This window comes from Takifugu rubripes, chromosome 8, assembly GCF_901000725.2.
Source record: "Takifugu rubripes chromosome 8, fTakRub1.2, whole genome shotgun sequence".
Classification (NCBI taxonomy): domain Eukaryota; kingdom Metazoa; phylum Chordata; class Actinopteri; order Tetraodontiformes; family Tetraodontidae; genus Takifugu; species Takifugu rubripes.
In genome coordinates this window covers 6,459,724-6,479,594 of record NC_042292.1, presented here as the reverse complement: position 1 = coordinate 6,479,594, position 19,871 = coordinate 6,459,724, and the positions used below count along the sequence as shown (strand labels likewise).

Here is a 19,871-nt window from a genome sequence, read left to right as displayed (position 1 = left end):
TCCATGAACCTGTTAAATTACCGTGACCTCACCTGATGTGACCTGGTGCAACCACAACTGCTGTGTTCAGTAAATGATTACTCTTCTGTTTTTTCTTATTAAGCACGGAGATGAAACACTCAGACAGTCCCTTAAGGTACAACGTCGTCTCATGCAACGTCTGCCGTACTCTCGCGAGATTAGTGTGTGCGTATTCAAGAGGCAGAATAAATGTTATAAGCGAAACTAGTGTCCATAACAATTTATTATAAGATCATCTTAGCCAGATATAAATATTACATAATCATAGAGAAATATTGCAACTTTGCGTATTAATTGCAGCTGAGCTCAACTGAACTGCGGAAGGAACAAATCAGATCACGAAGTGCTTCGACCCAGTTCAGAATACGGATGGGCGATACCACACTTTTGGGATTCGATACAATACCAATACTTTTTCTTGTATTTTTATCGATATCGATACCGTTCATTTCTTACTGGCAATTTTTGTCAGTCAAAATATTATTACATTTAAGACAAATCACAAGACAAATACAGACCATTTATATAAAATTTACTATGGTCAATTGATAACTAGGATTTCCTTATCCTTTAAACCTGCATAAGACAGTTGTTCCATAAGAAAATTAACTAGAACAATGTCTGACACCATCACACCTTTAGTGCACTTGAGATATGTCATCACACTTTACTGAAGTCTCAGATTGCTGTTCAGAAAAAGTATCATATTCACATTTTCTGCTTTAAGACGATTGCGCCTCTGGCTGATTATTTCTCCGGCCTTCGAGAAGAGTCTCTCTGCTGGAACAGATGTTGCAACTGTGCCAAGGTATTTTTTTGCAACTTTGTTCAGCAGTGGAAGTGTGGTTTCATTTTTTTCCCACCAAATCAAAGGGTCCTGGCTTCTTGGGATGACCTTTTCCTCCATGTATCTTCTCATTTCAATCCATGCATCTGTGTTTGCTGTGCGATTGCTCTGAAAAGCCGCAACCCGGCTGCCAAACTCCCGCCATAATCCCTTGGATGATGAACACTCAGCAGGTGACCCTTGTGTCACAGTTGATGGAGTCGCAGCAGCCTCATGTCTGGCTGACTGTGTTTCAGCGCAGGGCAGGGCAGCGCAGGGCAGGGCAGGGCAGGGCAGGGCAGGGCAGCGCAGGGCAGGGCAGGGCAGGGCAGCGCAGGGCAGGGCAGGGCAGGGCAGGGCAGGGCAGGGCAGGGCAGGGCAGGGCAGCGCAGGGCAGGGCAGCGCAGCGCAGGGCAGGGCAGGGCAGGGCAGGGCAGGGCAGCGCAGGGCAGGGCAGGGCAGGGCAGGGCAGGGCAGGGCAGGGCAGCGCAGCGCAGGGCAGGGCAGGGCAGGGCAGGGCAGCGCAGGGCAGGGCAGCGCAGGGCAGGGCAGGGCAGCGCAGCGCAGCGCAGGGCAGGGCAGGGCAGGGCAGCGCAGCGCAGCGCAGGGCAGGGCAGGGCAGGGCAGGGCAGCGCAGGGCAGGGCAGGGCAGGGCAGGGCAGGGCAGGGCAGCGCAGGGCAGGGCAGCGCAGGGCAGGGCAGGGCAGGGCAGGGCAGCGCAGGGCAGGGCAGGGCAGGGCAGGGCAGGGCAGCGCAGGGCAGGGCAGGGCAGCGCAGGGCAGCGCAGGGCAGCGAGGCGCAGCGCAGGGCAGGGCAGGGCAGGGCAGGGCAGGGCAGGGCAGGGCAGGGCAGCGCAGGGCAGGGCAGGGCAGGGCAGGGCAGCGCAGGGCTTGCATCCCCGTGATTTAATCATTTCTAATTTCTTTTTTGCAGACTCTCGTGCAGGGTCTTCTGCCGGACTGCGGGTGGCGCAGCAGCCTGTCTTTTTTCAAGCTCACTGTGGCTCTCGGGATGCGTCGTCTTCAAATGTTTGAATAAGTTACTTGTGTTGCTCCTGTGCAAAACATGTTTATCACACACCTGGCACCTCGCAGTGGTTTTATCGACTGGTGAATAATAACACCACGCTTCGTTTTTTTGACTGCCGTCTCAGATTTTCCTCCGGCTCTGCCTTCGGCTGACTGTGTCGGCTCGGCGGGCTGTGTTGCACGTTGATGCTAATTCGCTGTCTCCTGTCACGTGACATGGGTCAGCTCAATACGCCGCCAGGCATAGGGGAGTCGCGGCACATATTAATTTATGTAACTAATCTAAAACGGCGCAAAGTGATGCATACACCCCCTTTTTTTTACTTAATATCGATAATTATAAAAGTAAATCGATGCCAAATGAGTAGCTTGTGAGTATCGATAAATCGATACCACGGGATCGATCCGCCCAAGAGTCGTTCGTCAACCACGCGACACTAGAGGTAATACTTGTATGTGCCTTTATTGCGACAAAGATAATTTTGTCCATGGCTATAAACCTTTCCAGAATTGTGCTCACTGTTAAATCTGGGTACGCCTTGTCAACTACTTAAATGAGATGTTATTTTTGTACAGAATGTGAGGGATATTCATTATTAATATCACTCAAATAACCCCGCCTAATCCATGCTTATTGTGATTATAAAAATAGATCTTTTCTGTTTACATGTCTATAGTTTTGCCTTTGATCTGTCTTTTTGGTGTCACGTTTGACTTGTTAACTCTTTTAACTTCCTGAGTGTGTCAGTCAGTACACAAAATAAGCATAATGTCCCCTTGCTTGAGCTTTCATTTGTGTCTACCTGACAGCGCCAACATGACTGAGATCTTCGTCTACGGCACCTTGAAGAGGGGGCAGCCCAACCATTACCGCATGTTTGACACCTCCAATGGCAAGGCAGAGTTTCTCGCTACAGCCTGCACCACCCAGAAATACCCATTAGTGATTGCCACCCAACACAACATCCCTTTTCTCCTCAACATCCCTGGAAATGGTCACCGGATCCAGGGAGAGATCTACGAGGTTGATGAGCAAATGCTGAAATTCCTAGATGCCTTTGAGGGGGTTCCTACGATGTACCAGAGGACCCCGATCATGGTGGAGGTGATGGAGGTTGTGAAGGATCTGGAGGCAGGAAGCAGCAGAGAGGTGTATGTTTACAGCACACAGACGTACAAGCCAGACTGGCCTCTGCTGCCCAGCTACGGGAGCTACGACTCATTGGGGGCTCACGGGCTGGAGTACGTTGTTAGAGAAGCACGTGACTGATAAAGAAGCACGTGACTGAAAAAGAAGGTGGAGAAGACCACGACAAATCCAATGTATGAAATTTGTGTAGGGCCTATTGGGCGGTCCTACTTTTGGAATTAAACAAATTTTATTGTCCTAAAATGAGATTGAAAAATATGCCGTTTGAGCTGAGTTTGTCCTTGTCTTGTAATCATCTTCAGAAGGTCAAAGTCCCTCCAGAGTCCAGAACATCACTGCAAATTAATGGGCTTTTCTTTGCCCTTTATCAGCATTTACTGGAAAATTTCATTAAAATAAATTCATAACTTTCTGAGTTATTACAAAACCAGCTGTCACACAGTCCCCTTAGGGAAGGTAATAATCAATGCTTGAAATAATGTTTTTTTTAAATTTAAATTAACTGCCATTCCCTCGTGGCATTGCAGGGAGGGTGCTGGAGCATATCCCAGCTGCATATGCCAGCTCATTGCAGGGCTCTATGTGAACACTGGGGGGAGGGGTTGGTACCTTGCTCAAGGGTGCCTCTGCACTTCTCTGAAGGTGTCTTGGCACGTCTCCTGCTACCAGAACACCTTCCAGAACTGAGAACCCTCGACATTGGTTAGGTCCCCAGCAGACTGGGCTTCCTGGGTATGTTACTATGCAACTGAAGACTTAAAATAGACATTTAGCAGAGTTGTTTACAATCGAAGGCAAAGAGTCAAACCCTTCCAGGAGTAATGAGGTTGTCAAGGCCTACGTCATTCTTCAGCTGCTGACGCTTGTCCCAGGTCTCCATCTTCCTCACGCTCCATTGATGCTGCAGCACCATCTCAGAGGTGTCAGCAGAGGATGCTGAACTGGCAGCAGGATGAGAAGCAGAGCAAAACAGAAGACTCTGCAGGTGGAAAGACTGAGGCAGAACCACCAAGTTGCACCTCTGCAGTTCCTGAAATCATTGTGGGTGTGTAGCTTTATCACTGGACTTTGAAGAGGATGTAACAATCTCTGTGCTACCACCTTTTGACTGGCCCTGAGGAAATGTACTGTGGATACTGCTTTTATCTAGTTTTTATTATCTGTACAAAACACATTTCAGTGTGGAAGGCACTACATCTAACTGAATGTGACAGTTTATCTTTATTGTCATTAACATTAGACAGCGTTGCAGCTTTGCAATTATTGAACTCACAAAATGAATTTATTACCATGTAATTTACATAGTTTTGAGCTCCACAAGTAATCACAGCCCCGTTACTTGACCCTTTTCCTAAATATATTTGGTTTGGATTCAAACTGTCTGAAAGGTACAAAAATGAAGTGTCTACACTACAGCGTGGATGGTAACAGGGAGGATCTTAGCAGCCATCTTTGCTAAATGTTGTAAAGCAACACGTCATTTGATGTCACATTTCTTAGCTAGATGCGCCACTCATCACAATAACACGTCCATTTCCCCTGAAAATAGCGGTTGTAGTTACACATGTTCACCACGAGATGTCAGTAAAAACTGCTATTCTAAACAAAGCTCAAATAATTCACTGACAAATGTTTTTCTCTTATTTCATGTCTTGATATGTTTGATATGTAAAGAGAATGTGAATTATGCTTTTTCATGCATACATTTTACATAAACAATGAAATATTTAGAAAAAAATGTCACAAAAGTGAATACCTCAACTTAAACTTCCTACCTTTTTTTGAACACGTTTAAATGCTTGTTAGTTTGGGTATTTGAAATACTAATATAACATCCCTTTAACCCTCAAGATTCAGGTAAATGTGTATGTGTGTTCGCTCTGTCCCCATTTCAGATAATTTAAAAAAAAAATACACGCTTTAGATTTATTAATTATTCCCAAATGAAAAAAACTTTTCTCATCTTTATTTGAAAGGGGCAACTGGGGGAATACAGTGAATAAAAGAGTTGGTGAATGGAATAAAGGAAATGTCTTTTTGTTTGAAGCGGTTTGGCGGTTTGATGACAAAAACAATTTAAAAATTACACATCTGGAACATTTCACAGTCAATGTATTGTACAAAGGTTGTCTTAATAAAAATGTTTTGATTTTTTTAAAAATCACTTTTTTTTAACCATTTAACACTTCATTACAAAAAAGATTGTCTGATGAAAAATAGTGTATTAACACGCACATAGGTTTGCACATAAATCCTGGTTTGGTTTCTCTCAACACAGTTACACAGGTATATTCTGTGTTTGCTGTGTACAAACTCGTGGTTTAAGTTGAATTCTGGATTAGTGTGGAATTAACACTTGTGGATTCTTTATAACGGGCTGTGTGAGGGACTGTTAGTCTCCGACATGAAAAATAGATTTTTTTGTAGATTTTCTAGTAGAGGACTGCCATTGGTGACACAGGTGGTGCAGAAGCAGGCAGGCAGGAACCTCTGAAGGAATCAGATAGGCAGAGGCATCAATTCTTGTTGTTCCTGTTGTCTGCGATGAGTCTTTTTCTCGTGTTGAGATGTTTACCCAGGTGAGTCTATGCAGCACTGGTAGGCAGGTTAATCAGTATAGATCCTTCCGGGTGCTTGGTAACAAGCGGCTAGAAGAGCAGGTAGCACTGCGGATCACCTCCATCCACCTGGTGAGAAGATAACAGCAGCAGAAGTTACGCAAATGTTCCGTCACCAAAAAGAGCTTTTTATACATTGATCAAAAAGTAATTTATTTGGGCTGAAGACAGTTGTGCTGCCTTTATATTTCAGTGTATTTCAATATCCAAACAAATTTTTTAGATTATGAACAGTAAACTCATTTCCCATCGATATTTTAAAGTAAATGCATTTGTAAAGGGACCATTAACATCAAGGTTTCACCAGATTTTGGTAACAACCCAAGGAATTCACTCTTATAAAGACACCAAAACACATAAATTCAGAAATGAAATTATGTATCATAAACTGTTTACTGAAAATCATTTACTTCCTAAATGTCATTTCCCATTATTACACACAATTTAAGCACTTTGATGGTTTTATTTTCCTAAATGACTTTTTCAGCCTCCCACCTCTCAAAGGTGTACTCGCTCTCTGATCTGAAGTAGTACACGTGCGATTTGAAGTGGAGTTTGAAGACGTAATCTTTGTGGATGTTCTCCGACTCGGACGGAACAGTGACAGAGTAGCCGAGCAGAGGGAGGCTGGCCAGAGGATAGTCATCCTGTGGGCAGGGAGAGAACGCTCAGTGGTCAGGCTTCTACCAACATACCTGCCCACGTCCTGCCTGCACCGCTCACCTGGTGTGACTTATAGAAGAAGAGGCTGAAGTTGGTGAACACCACCCAGAGTTTTTGCCAGCCGTTGCTGTTCTTGAACTTTCTCAGCAGGTTTCCAGAGAGCTGGTTCTGGAAACACAAAAGGGATAAATAAAAATGCATTATAGCCTTAATAACATCACAAAATCTTCTTTTTAAAAAAACCCCCCAAAAAACAGCAGCATTCTGCAATGGACAACTTTTATGACATCACCATTGCATTTTTCTCATCAGCATCTTATTTAGATGCTGATAAAGTTTCCACATGTTTCTACATGATTGTGTAGTATTGTGTAGTACCAACCAATAAACAGGACACAAACAGGGCTGAAAGGCCTGAGGACTACAGAGTAGAGTATTAGGAGAAGGGGTGCTTGATACCTCCACAGCAACACTGAAGTCCACCATTGACACGCTGGTGTTGCGATGCCAGCAGACGTGCACAGTGGTGTTGCCGCGGTGACCCTGCCGCTCCAGCGAGGAGCGCGAGCTGCCGAGTTCATCCTCAGACTCCAGCTCAACCCCACCGTCCTCTGACAGCTCTGAGAACCATTGGAAAGGTGCTGGTTAGCACATATAGTGATGAGTGAAGATTCCAAATTGACAAAAATGTAGAATGGAAAGTTATGGAGTAATTCAGTCAAGAATGAAGGGAATGGATGCATGGAAAAAGCTCCGTCTTCCATAGTAAATAGGCTTACTGTTTCCAGGAAGGCCGTCTGACAAAAGGTCAGTGTTTGGGCTGATGCTCTGTTCTGCCAGGTCGATGGCCATCCGGATGTCCTCCAACCAGCGCTCCATTTCTGAGGCACAGCTGGATGGAGAAAAAACCAGGACAAAACTGACTGAGATGCCGTTCCATCAGCGATGCAGCACACAACTCATTTGAATCCTCCGTTTCCTTCACAGGAGATGACGGCCCCGCAGTTCTGCCTCTGTATGTGCACGGTGCGTACCTGGCTGCCACCACCACCGACTGGCGCTGCCCATACAGGGTGAATGAATGAGGGACTCCCCACTCCTCCTCGCTTTCTCTGATCTGCACAGGCACACACACATCACCATGAAACATTTGACCCACAGCAGTAACTACTCCTACTCTGTGGTCACATACCGTCAAGCCGTACAGAGGTAACTGGCCATGAACTTTGAACTGGTTGGACGGGGTCATCCCTCGGCTGGTGTACACCAAAGAATCGCTGAACTAGATGTGAAAGGGAGTCAGATTGGAACATTAGAGTTTTATATAATGGGTGGTTCTGGGTGGCTGTGTTTGCTGGAATATCATACCAGGAAGAACATTCTCTGCTGGAGACCCTTCGCGGAGAGTTTACTTAGGCAGCCCAATCGGATAAATTCCTTTTAAAAGTCAACATTAACGAATTAGCGATGCCGAAATGTAACCAAACCATAAAAGGAGAGACAAAGCCATTTTATCTTTTAAATCAAGACAAAGGGTCTAACCCTTCCAGGGATGGTGAGGTTATCAATGCCAGTCAGATCTTTCTTCAGCTCCAGAAGCTTCTGGAAGTTCTCCATCTTCATCATGGTCCCTTGGAGCTGCAGCACCATCTCAGAGATATCAGCCAGGGATGCTGAAACAAAGCAGGGAGGGAAGGATAAATCAGAGCACCAAAGAAGACCTTGAGGGTGGAGAGATGGGTAGAGAGACCAAGCTGTACCCCTGCAGTCCCTGAAGTCATCGTGGGTGGGGGGGTAGTGCTTGCAGAGCCTCTCGAGGATGAGTTTGTAGTGCAGCAGGCGGTGGAGGGGCCTGAGGAGGAACATATTGAAGGGCAGGTAGCAAACTCGCTGCTGCTCAAAGTCTCGACACAGAGCCTCCACCTTCCGGCTGGACCTGGAGAAATGAGCCGTGCTTTTAAATTGTGTTTAAAACTGTTAGGAATGCTTTTTAAAACCTGCCATTCATCATTCATGCTGATACCTACACCAAAATAGCTACACCAAATAGTAACAAATATGACAAAGGTGCCACTTTATGTCAGTGAGATCAAAATGATCCCATACTTTACAAACCCTGAAATTACTACAGAATAAATATATTGATGCATAAACGATTTGTTCATGAAATAATGTAGCAGGTGATTTAATCAAGAGAAGCTTGGATGCCAGACAGGACCCAAGTCTCAGCGTTCTTCTTTGTTTAACATTTTATCCTCAGATTTCTATTTATAGCTAGGCTAATTACATTCACATGTCGATTAACCTCTGTTCACTCACCGGGAGGCACGTTCAAGCTCAACCAGACACTCTGAGTGCTTCTGAAGATGAATGGTTAGATGCTATGGATGCAAAACAATGAGATTACAACACAAATGCGGTAAAATAAAAATAAACACCTGAAAAAACAGAAAATGGAGAGTTAATTAGGGATGATTACCCTCAGCCCCTGGATGTTCTTGAGGAGAATGTCACCGATGCGTTGATAATCTCCTTTAATGTGCGCGTTTGATCGACCCTCCCTAAAAAAGGCGAAACATTTTGTATATGCTGTTACATATAGTCACCACTAGATGTCAGGAAAACGCTACCATTCAGCAATTCATTCATTTAATTTTCCCCAATTTAATTTTGAGGTCATGTTCAATCTAATGATGATTAGTGATTATTACACTGGTCACACCAGTTTGATAAGTCACTGACGCAGTCTTACGAGAAGAAATGCACGTCTACGTAGTGAATCATTTGGATTTCTGCATCGTGCACATGTGAACAAGCTCCGCAGATACTGACCACTGTGCCAGTCTCTGCTCCACCTCTTTGAGGAATCCCTGGTGAAACTTGTAAACAGGATCGTAACTGCTGAAGATCAGGGTCTTAATGGCGTCAGGGAAGGCCTCGTCTTTCCCCACAAAACTATCAAAGGACTACAGAGCACAAAAGAGCACGGGCAACATCCAGAGCTCTTTTTCAGTTCGGATGAATCTGTCATAGGTTGTTCAAGTGTTGAGACTGAAGCTATGGAAGGTTGTGACTAACCTCTGTGATGACCTGCAGGTCTTTGATGAACGTCCGCTCCGTGGTCAATAGTTCCTTGGCGATGAAGTAGGCCTTATCTGTGGGAAACTTCTGGACACAGGCACAAACACTTGACCATCCATTCACCAGAAAACCGTCCTTAAAGACGTGACACCATCAGCACAGCAAAGACTCCATGAAATCTGAGGGTTAGCTCATCACATCGGGTGGTCTTCATTATGAGCAAACATTAAAGGCATCATGTGACTTTTATTCCATATACATATCTCATAGGTGATTTAAAGACCTCAAACAGACACCAAGTCAGGTCCCGCCCCCGTGTCTTTATGCCCACCTTCCTCCTTGCCTCTTCGTCTTCGTCATTGCGGACACACCCGGCGTCAGTGAGGAGCGGGCTGGTGAGGGGCGACAGTTGCTGTCCCTCGGGACTCTGACTTTGGATGATGTCGCTGTCGGTCCCAGTCCCTCCACCTGAGCCGTTGCCATTGACAACCACGTGATGGGGGCTTTCGGCCGGAGATTCCTCCGATCCTGGACTTTCTAGAGGGGGCAGAAAGGGGACAGGGTGAGACACAGGAGAGGACAGTGGGCAGTGATGAGGAGGGATGGAGCCAATGTGGATCCTACATGTAATTAAATCAAATCTTCATGAAATTCACCGCCAGCTCGCTCAACAACTTTCTAGTTTTATCTTCAACCATGGCCATGAATTTCAATCAAAAAATGAGTCTATTTTTATTTTCTCTATCTTTAAAATATGAGTCCTTGCAGAAGAATAAAAAATAACTGGAGGTGAGGGTGTTAGTCGTTACTGTAGTAACTAATGAGGGTTAGTAAAGGAGGAACTATGGATTACACATGCAAAGACTGTCGAATATGCACATTCCAAGGAGGATTTCCTTGTTCATTTACTGATAACTCATTATAAGTTATAGCACATTAAGTAATTAGAGCTGGTTAGATATAAAAAGGTATAAGAAGGCTAGTTTAAGCATAATGAGTCTGTTGTTAGCTTTAGCTTTTCTCTTCCAATACACAGGTAAAATGAGGATAGATATCTCCCGATGGCCGATTGTAAAATAACTTTACAGGAAGACAGTCTGATTAAAGTTAATTACTTGGGGAGTAAAAACCACTACGTCTAATCACTAATGGGTTCTAGGTTGTGACTGTATATACTTGCCGAGGTGCAAACCTTCCAATGAGTCCATTGTTACACAGCAAAACTGGATCATGGGTAAAACACCATGGCAACCACTGAGTGCAGGTCTGTGATGGATTCTATAGAATACCCGCCATTAAGACAGAAAAAAAAACTACCACGACAACAGAACAAACAACCTCTAATCTACAGTTTAACTACCACAACACAGAGGTGGGGGTTGGGAGAGGGGGGGTTCACAGATCACACACGGGATTGTAGGTGGGGGCATGAGGGTCGGGGCCGCAGGACATTGAGTCTAGAGAAAATTCTGGAGGCCCTTTCCTTCAGAGATCCAAAGTTGTATTTTTTTTTATTGAAACTAGTGCACACAATCGTTTACAGTGTTAACAAGAGAAATAAATGAAGAGTAAAAACCTTAAAGAATCACCAGAAATAAAAATCCAGCAAGTTTTGTGATGAAAATAAAGAACAAAAAGAGACAAGCAAGTGCGTGTTCAAGCCTTAGTTAGTGTGTTGAAGGAAGGAAGTACATTTCCAAAGCTGTCTCTTTTAAAGGAATAGGAAGCTTGTACTTGATTGGAAGTGTTAAATACAATTTTTCATTAATGTGAGTTATAAGAGCCAATCTGAAGCTGCCAAAAAGATTTTATTCCTTTTCCTTATTCCTCCAAAAGTCAGTCGGTCAGGAGAAAGTGAGTTATGTGAACAGAATGAAGAGCAAAAGCAGAGGAGCGATGCTAAAACAGCAGCCTTAAAGTGTTCAACTACCGGTACTGTAAAATAACTGATTGAATAAATGATTTAGGATTTTGACATGAATAAACATATCTGTTATTAGGTGGTGTTTTGAGCCCGATTCCTTTATGCTAAGCTAAGCTTAATGACTGCTAACAGCTGAGCATTTGAATAGGAGCATTTCTCAGAATGTTGCACTAGTTTTCAAATCATTACACGAGTACACAACAAACAGTAAGGCTCTGATTAACTCCAAACCCTCAAATGGAGACACAAGAATCACAATCAGTCGATTACTGTATGTACAACAGGTTCAAATTACAAACGGCCTCAATGGAAATGATCTGCTGCAAGAGCTATTTGGTGACAGGCAGTAAAAAGGACACCAAAGTGGACTCAACGCCAGCATTCACGTTTGTCTGTGCCCACCCCCTGACAATACACAGACTTTCTCAGGACTCAAAATTCCAAATCTATTAAAGATTTCTGTTTTTGCACTTGCGTTTGCATTTGTTTTAACTTTAACTCATGTCTGTCTGCCACCACGGCCACATCGCTCTGGATCGGATGAGCACTGGATTGGAGTCCACCCGGTTTGCCCTTTTGTGCATAGTGAGGAAAAACAGGGAGCAAAAAGCACAAATGGTTTCTAGATAATCATTCATCGTGTGCAGCATAATTTAAAGAAGTGAAACAGGAAAGCGACACATTTAATTGATGGTTTCTGCCAGTCGATGTCTCCTAAAACTTGGAGACCGCTTCAAGCCCCACGACAGAAACACAGGAGCCAAAACCACAGCAGAGCGACAGAAAAGTTAACATGCATTCAGAGCAACAGAAAGATAATAGTGAGAAAATAGTACCTCCCCAATAACAAAAAACACACAAACATGCTAAAAGACATTTACAAAGTGAGAAACAAACATTTGCCTTAAGAGGAAGAAGCTGTTAGGGAAACAGAGCAGTTGTTTGAGTTCTGATTTGACTAAATCAAGTCAATCTATTAGATAAACCACAGAAAGCACAATGTTATTTAGATCAATATCAATAGTACAATAAATGACTATTCATGTGTGACTACTTGGGATTTAACTCAAAAAACAATCCCAAAAATTAAAGCTGAATCTAATGATGCAGCTGCTGTTTTTATGCTGCTCACCATTTGTTTCACCAGCTATCCACTAGCATAAAAATAGATCCACAATGATCCGTGTGAAAAACAACAGCTTTCCACCTTCAGGCGCCAAAAGGTGCTGTCTTTCTCGTTTTGGAGACAGTGTATCCAACTGAAGTGGGGCAACACAGGGAAGTCCGTTTCTTTTTCTGGATTCACTGAATTTTGTCAATTGTAGTGCAAATAAAAAGCATGCATTGCAGTGAGCAGTCAGCAGCAAATGACAGTGATGGGATGGAGCAGGTCCGCACACCTTCGATAAACAGCATCGAAAAGAAAGCAGAGTGAATTATAATTTGTTGTTGGGTAACACGGACATGCTTAGAAACGAAGGTCAGCAGAGCCAGACTGCAGCGGATGCTCAGAGGACGTCGGCGTGTTCCGGATTAGCAAACGGTGTGTTCAGAGTGGGGAAATCAAGCACAGGAAAGCTCAGAAAACCTCCACAGCTTCGTTGCACGAGCACATCTGCATTTTTCCACTGAGCAATATTTGAAAAATTCCATATACAAAATGTTAGCACTGTACTCTACTTCACAACTAAATCAGTAAAAAAAAGTCTTCTATCCTTTAATACAAACCCACTATTAAAAATCTCAATCACAAACATTCAAATTACAGCGCAGGTTGCTCCAAAAGGGCCAATGAAAGCATCAAAAAGTGCTTGGAGGAAAAGGACAGCAGGGCATCTACAAACCCTGGAGGATCTTAAGCCTAAACATCTTCTAACTCATCTACAACCCACTTCCACAAGGTTCACTCCACTGTACCAATCCAGGAGAATCTCTTTCTCCCGGAACGCTGCCTCCAGAAAGTTACAAAGCCCAGCTAATATTAAGACAAGATACAAAGAGTCACACAAGTTTTTCAAGTCACTACAGATGTCTAAAATTCTACAGGTGCTGAGGCACAAGTCAGGCAGCAGATGCTGGTGGACCATCAGAAGTCGAAAACCAGTGTTAAATCAACATCCGTTGCTTCAACGACCCCCCCCCTCAAAAGAGTATTATAAAAGAGTTATCCCCCATTCCACGTGTAAATGTACCCTTAGATTTATTTCGAAGGTTTCAGGTGTTTGGGCGCGTTGGAAGGAGGAGTGCTCTATATTGTGGTCCCTAAATCTGTGTACCTGGCTGAGGGGTCTCCAGGACTCCAGGTGTAGTTTTTACATTTAAAATGAAATGTTTGGGCAGGGGCAATTCACTTTAAACAATTAAATTATGTCATAAATATGGAGAGTGTGTCTGAGCTACCCTACAAGGGGACTAAATATATATTATCACAATTATGAGTTAGGGATTGTTAAACATCTTTTATTCATTAATGAGGCTGTATGATTCTTCCGATGTCTCACGTCTCGCATCTTTACACTTCAACATCTGAAAACCTGACCTTCTATGACCTCCTCATTGAAGCGGTAGCATCCTCGCTCCTCCCCGTCCTCGCCACCCTCGCCCTCCTCCAGCTGGAGGCTCCCAAAGCAGAGCTTGCTCCGCAGCAGGGGCGACGCGTGAACGCCGTTGGAGTTGATCGAATTCATGGAACTGACGGCGGCGGGATTGCCAAACATGAGCGGCTGGCTGTACAGGCTGCTGCTGCCGGTGTCTGACTCCGTGTCGCTGGTGTCGGAGCCGCTGCTGGTCGAGCCGTCTATCATTTGCACCGGCTGATTTAAGTTGTGGCGGTTTCGTGCGGAGTTGTTTCCAGATTTGCCCTGGCGCCCGTACAACCGCTGCACCGTGTTGGACCGAGCCTGACCGGGAACCAGGAGGTTCCCAACGTGGTTACCATTAGTCAGGATTCTTCGCTCCATTGGGGCGGAGCCTGGCGCTTGGCCGTTCAGCCCAGAGCGTTTTAAATGAATGGGCGTGGATGTCAGCTGGCTGAGTATGAACGGATCTGTATCGGAACGGTTCCTCAGGTGATTATTGTTGTACGGTTTGGCGAAATGTGGCGGTGTGTGGTTGGAGGTGATCGGGGAGTAGTTAGCGTAGTTAGAATGGGGCGGAGTTTCGGTCGGCCCAACCCCCGGACGCCTGCTTAAATAAAGCCCGCTGTCGATCCAACGCGTGTGCGGCTGACTGTTTGTCACCTCTGCGTGACTGAAAGAGTTAGTGCGTTGGTGGAAGCTGCTGATCACCGGGCTAGAGCACTGACTCCGCGTCCCTAACGGCCGCTTGTCCCGACCCTGGAATATTTCATCCAGCAGCGTGCTGTGGAGTGGCACCCGACCATGCTGGGACCCTCCGTTCGGCACAATTTCACAATCGGTAAACTCGTGACTCCCATGTTTCTGCTGCCCGACCACGCCCTGCTGCTGATGCTGCTGCATCGGCCACTGGTGATTGGTGTGGTAGAAGCCATTCACCACCCCAAACAGTTTCCCAGGTGGGCCTCCATTGCGATTGCTACCCTCCTGACTCTTATTATAAGAACTGGTCTCATCCGCATTGCTGTCATTTGCATTTCTGTGGCCCGTGTTGCCCTTTGTCACATCGCATTCGCTGTCTATATCGCTGCAATCTATATAAGGAATGGAGGAGCTGCTGCCTCTGTTTGCTCTGCAGGATGGACCTGGGTTGAGGAACTGGTGGTCCGGAGCTGGTCCACTTCCGTTCTCGCGGGGCTGGAGCGGGTCCGAGCCAGGCGCTGCTGACGTATCGTGGATGCCATTGGTGGTGGAAGCCGCCGGCACCTCGGCGCTGTTCGGCTCAGCTGGGTGGCCCAGGTGACCCAGGTCTGGCTGGTCAGCTGCCTGGACAGAAATGGCACTCTGCAAGTTTGGGGAAAGAAGAAAATAAGAGCTTCTGTTACGTAACAGGGCTGAATAAAACACTGGTATTCCTGGAAGCAGGCAGGCCCGTGCACACATTTCGAGGCATTCACACCCCAGAGCTGCTCAAGACAGACAGAGCTTTGTGTCTGTGAACAATGCAGCTCCAGATTTAAACTCCAGAGAGAACTAATGACAATAGATACACGAGGGATGACAAAAGCACGCCGGTGCCTGACAGGAACATTAGGTGGTGATAAAGGAAACTGACTGGATAAACAGATCACCTCTTTTGGCACATGCAATCTGATGGAAGATGAATGTGGGGACACACTGCTGCTGGATAAAATCTTGCTGTGCTTCCTAGAAATACAGAGGAGGATAGAGATGAAACCAAATAATGGGAGAGAAGAGAGAACTGTTATTCGTCCTTATGATCGTAACCTTTCGAATGGAACTTTCTTGGGCTCCGAATCCTTCATGTAATCAAAGATCTGCTTCTGAGTTCGACCGCTGCAGAAACAGACGGACGAGACAAAGATGAAACACAAAGTGCCGAAGTTTCCCAGCTTTTCCCAGCTGTGTCCTCTCCTCACCTGAAGCGGAAAGAGGATCCTCTGGTGAAGAGGATGGCCTTGGGTTTCGGTTTGGGCTCTTCAAAGAGCCTGAAGAAGGCATGGTACTCGACGCAGATCTTCCAGAAGACCTTACAGCAGTCCCTGCTGGCCATGGCGAACTCCAGCGTGTCGTGGTGGGCGTTCTGCTGTATGACATCAATGCGAAATGTCAGAGTGGGTGCAGAAAACAAGAGACAAAAGGGAATATCCCGACTTACTGCGGGTTCTGCTCTCAGCTTAATGAGGAACCTTTTGCGCTTGAAGCTGAGCTTGCGAATCTTGGACCAGTTGAAGGAGTTAATCTTGGTGTAACCCTAAGTAAAGACGCGACTTGGTAAATGCAACGCTGTTTCCATGAAACCTCGAAGGAATTTCGCAACGTGAATCAGGTTTCATCCAGTCCAAAATATAGAGTTCCTACCTGGAAAACCAGAACCCCAGTGTGAGCTGCAGCAAGGCTGAGCTTGGTCCCCTCCCGGTCCTTCGCAGGGTGCAGACGGATGCCATACATCTCCAAACGCCGGGCGATTTCCAGCAGGTGGTAGTCAGAGACTGCAGGAGTCTGCCCACTGTAGAAGCCATGTGACCAATCAGTCATTCGTATTTTTTATTCTCATTACACACCGACGTCAGCAGAAACAGAAAGGAGTTTTCTGTGCTTTCAAAGGTCCTCGGTGTTCACACGACTCCAAGATCACAACTGGAAACGATGCAGCGAGAATGACAGGACAGTAGCCGCCGACGTTCGACAGAGTGGTGGTGATAGACGCAGTCCTTGGCAAATATAACAAAGTCTCGCTGGTCAGAGTATTGACGCAGCAAATCCACAAATCACTGTTAACAGGCCGATGAAACCCATTACATTTTCAAAAACCTTTCTTTCTGGCACCCAGTTTAAAAAGTTTGCAGATTCAGGCACCCCGGGCATCGTTGTCACGAAAACAAAAGGCGCAGACGCCACAAAATCTTTCCGTTTTCTTTGTATCCTGAATGGGCCCTTCAATCAGCTGGCAAAGCACGCTTGAGATGGGGGGGGGGGGGGGGGGGGGTCTGCAACACAAAAAGTGTTGTTGCTAGTCAAATCTGGAAATAGCTTCCTGTTTCCTGTATGATCGGCTGAATGAGCCACTTCCTTCCTGTGCTGGCATGAAGGGGGAAGGAGAGCCAGGAATTAGTACAGGGGGCTACAGTGAATAACCAGCAGGTTTGTGGTTCGTTCTTCAGCTTGTGCACGTGTGGATTTCACACATGTAGAAAACAAGGACACTTATTTGTCATGTGTCTGCAAACATCAATCAGGGCAGCACGGTGACACTGTTGAAGAGGAGAGAGCAGTGCTGTGTGAAATGTGTGATCCCGGGGAGCTGAGAGGTGAGACTTAGTGCCAAATGGCCTGTTACTGTGCAGCTTCCTCGAAAGGGGGAGGCATTAAAAGTGTGGGAGGGCAATTGGGGTCTTAAAGATAAACATCTCAGCTAGGGAGACACTTATGGGCTGGGTGTAATTATGTTAATCGGCATATTTAAATAAACAGATGCATATCTATGTCTGTCATGTCAGTCTATGTGTAAATCAGACACCTTCTCCTTCATTTTGTCCAGCAATGCTGTTTCACAAGCAAAGGATCATCTGACCGGCTATTTTGAGGTAAACAGTAGGTGAACAAAAAAAATGCATCCAACTGAGCAGATTGCATTTCTACTCGCAGAGGAGAGAATATATCTCTTTTCAACATGGAAGGGCACCAGGTCACAGTAAATAATGACCCCCAGGGCAAAAATTTCACTGTCCTTCTTGGTCATTAACCCAGAGATACGATTTGACCGAGGTACCGACAGGCAAACTTCACACTCTCCTATTCTCTTTCTTTGGCCTGCTTACTCGATACAAACCAAACAGTTTGGCACATTGAATCAGGAGGAAAGGCTTTGGATGCAGCCGTTCTATCTGCTTCTCTTGGTGAAGGACAGCGGTCACAGTGCAGACACCTGTCGTTAAACCTTGGTTAAGACATTCTTTAGTGGTTTCTGCTGATGTCCAATCGCAGTTGGAATACACTAATGTTTGGTTGTCATTTGTTACCATCAAGGGGCGATATGTACCAATTTTTAACTCTTCAATGGATAATCGACATACAGATGACAAACCCCATTGTACAATGTACTTCAGTAGATTGGATGGAATTGAGTCACATTTTTAAGCAGTCTTTTGTGAATTTAAAATTAAATCTGGTCTGTTTTTTTTCCATAGAGAGAACAATTAAAGTCAGCTGCAGGTGGCCACCAAATATACTGCACATCAAAAAGCCTAATGTCTGAGTGCCGTTTCTGAAGGAGCATCACACAGCTTCTTTTTGTCTTGCCGTCTCTTACACAATATCATCATCATCCCACCTGTACATGTCATGTGATTGTGTTTAGGGTATAAACTCTTCCAAAGAGGGCACAAGGCACCGCATCTCAGCATGATGTGATGTCACAGGAACCGGAACAGTGTTTTAGGTTTCGCATTCATTCATATGGCCAACAACCTGCAGACTATCAGCCTTATCACTTACAAACACCAATCATCCCCACACAAACACCTAAATCCAACCACAAACTCCACACAATCCCAAATCAAACTGCCTAGATATAAATCCCAAACAACCCATGCTCACACATCCTGGATCTAACCAAACAGCAGACACATACTTGATGGACATTTTCTGTCCATCAAGTAAAGCTCATGCTGGATGATGCTATGCTATAGAATCAGTCACAGGGTGTTTCACGTTACTCTAGGCTGCCTTTGTCAGTGTCCTCACTATACTGCTCCAGATGCTGCTTTACTGCTAATTGTTTGGACCGGCGTGGAAAGTTGGAACTCACACGTGCTTTCTGTGGCACTCGGTGATCTTGTCTCTGATGGCATCCTGGTCAGGCAGGTATTTATTGTGGAGGAGGTGGTGCCAGCTCTGCGTCTCATCGAAATCTCCAATCTCAGCTGATGCACGGAAAGAAGAAAGGAGGCAGAAATGTATTTGCAAATAAGGATGAGGGGCAAAATTCTGATTCATCTGATTTTCACCATTGTAATATCAGCTAATGCAGGTTTTATCCATAATGCCAATGAGTACATCTCCACCAGCTCAATAACAGTTAAAAAAACGATATTGTAACCCTAAGAATAGTTAGAATGTTTTCCACTATTGTGTTAATAGAATCAAGGACCCTATTCTTCATATGGTCAGCAAACCCTCAGCTAATGTGGTTGTCATTTAAATCTCGTGCTGACATTTCCAAAACAGGAAGTCTTTGACACGTGATTTATGGTCTTCCATGAAAAAATGCAAGAGTGTGTCATTACAATTCAGCGAAGATATGGAACTTAAAACACACACAGACAAGACACATATATCTGTCTCACCCTTTCACTATTGCTTTATCAGTGCACACACAATAGCTGTGCTCATTTACACTCACACTGAATAATGTGGGAGACCATGAGGGCTGCGCTGGTGTCATTGCAGATGAGATGACCACAAGCCAGGTCATGTTTAATCTGCAGGGCAAATAGGTACCTGGAGAAAGAAAAACAGAGGGAACAATGGAGGTGTGTGGGCGGGAGGAAGAGACAGGAAGCACCAAGGTTACGAGGCTAATGCACACCTTTGTTCACGGGTAAAAGCAGCTCAATCTGCACTATCTGCTGGCATTTATACTGTAATGGAAAAACCTTGGACGTATTAATGAGTCAAGTCTCTTTTGTGTTAAATTAATGCAATGCAAGTATTTTCCATGTCTTTTTGTCCAACTGTGTAAGGCTTAATTTTACAGGCAGCTCTGACCGGCTCCCATTTGCAAATAAAACCCAGACAGCAGCTTCATGTTCCACTGTCAATCCATTGGCTATTTTTTCCTCTCTGACCATCAGAGGAAACACCGATATAGAACCACTGTGGTCTCACTTCCTGTTAAATACAGGAATAAGTTCAAATGACTGTGAGGGTCTATTGGAAAATAGTCGTCTATTGGCGCCTCT

At 45.2% G+C, this 19,871-nt stretch overlaps 2 protein-coding genes across 4 annotated transcripts in view; one reads left to right on the top strand and one right to left on the bottom strand.

Moving 5' to 3' along the window:
* The first annotated feature begins 2,183 nt into the window (after window positions 1-2,183).
* LOC101074567 (gamma-glutamylaminecyclotransferase) lies at window positions 2,184-3,432 on the top strand. Of its 2 annotated transcripts, none has more exons than XM_029839859.1 (2): window positions 2,184-2,318; window positions 2,686-3,432. In XM_029839859.1, the coding sequence occupies exon 2, from the start codon at window positions 2,693-2,695 to the stop codon at window positions 3,143-3,145; it is 453 nt and encodes a 150-aa protein (XP_029695719.1). In that variant the 5' UTR covers window positions 2,184-2,318; window positions 2,686-2,692; the 3' UTR covers window positions 3,146-3,432. The 2 variants fall into 2 exon arrangements, with proteins under 2 accessions (XP_029695719.1, XP_003966600.3); XM_003966551.3 differs by having other exon boundaries at window positions 2,298-2,407.
* A 732-nt stretch (window positions 3,433-4,164) lies between these two features.
* The window catches only part of LOC101074341 (FERM, ARHGEF and pleckstrin domain-containing protein 1-like), a 34,799-nt gene continuing 19,092 nt past the window's right edge, over window positions 4,165-19,871 (bottom strand). Inside the window, exons 6-28 of one of the 2 annotated variants that reach the window (XM_011606233.2) lie at window positions 19,313-19,410; window positions 18,719-18,833; window positions 16,270-16,417; window positions 16,067-16,162; window positions 15,828-15,994; window positions 15,676-15,744; window positions 15,519-15,594; window positions 15,033-15,231; window positions 9,719-9,924; window positions 9,385-9,474; window positions 9,139-9,272; window positions 8,786-8,867; window positions 8,626-8,687; window positions 8,067-8,242; window positions 7,849-7,979; window positions 7,675-7,743; window positions 7,499-7,588; window positions 7,341-7,423; window positions 7,086-7,198; window positions 6,766-6,926; window positions 6,367-6,474; window positions 6,139-6,290; window positions 4,165-5,712 (exon numbers count right to left, since the gene is read on the bottom strand). In XM_011606233.2, the coding sequence (XP_011604535.1) occupies window positions 5,637-5,712; window positions 6,139-6,290; window positions 6,367-6,474; window positions 6,766-6,926; window positions 7,086-7,198; window positions 7,341-7,423; window positions 7,499-7,588; window positions 7,675-7,743; window positions 7,849-7,979; window positions 8,067-8,242; window positions 8,626-8,687; window positions 8,786-8,867; window positions 9,139-9,272; window positions 9,385-9,474; window positions 9,719-9,924; window positions 15,033-15,231; window positions 15,519-15,594; window positions 15,676-15,744; window positions 15,828-15,994; window positions 16,067-16,162; window positions 16,270-16,417; window positions 18,719-18,833; window positions 19,313-19,410 (2,701 nt within the window). In that variant the 3' untranslated portion in view covers window positions 4,165-5,636. The remainder of the gene's footprint in view (window positions 5,713-6,138; window positions 6,291-6,366; window positions 6,475-6,765; window positions 6,927-7,085; window positions 7,199-7,340; window positions 7,424-7,498; window positions 7,589-7,674; window positions 7,744-7,848; window positions 7,980-8,066; window positions 8,243-8,625; window positions 8,688-8,785; window positions 8,868-9,138; window positions 9,273-9,384; window positions 9,475-9,718; window positions 9,925-15,032; window positions 15,232-15,518; window positions 15,595-15,675; window positions 15,745-15,827; window positions 15,995-16,066; window positions 16,163-16,269; window positions 16,418-18,718; window positions 18,834-19,312; window positions 19,411-19,871) is intronic. The other variant, XM_011606235.2, reaches the window with a different exon arrangement.

Excerpts from the sequence above, each read along its gene's own strand:
- LOC101074567 (XM_003966551.3), top strand. The coding sequence starts at position 2,364 with ATGGCTATAAACCTTTCCAGAATTGTGCTCACTGTTAAATCTGG. Across the intron at positions 2,408-2,685 it reads GTGCTCACTGTTAAATCTGG|CGCCAACATGACTGAGATCT; the intron begins GTACGCCTTGTC and ends TCTACCTGACAG.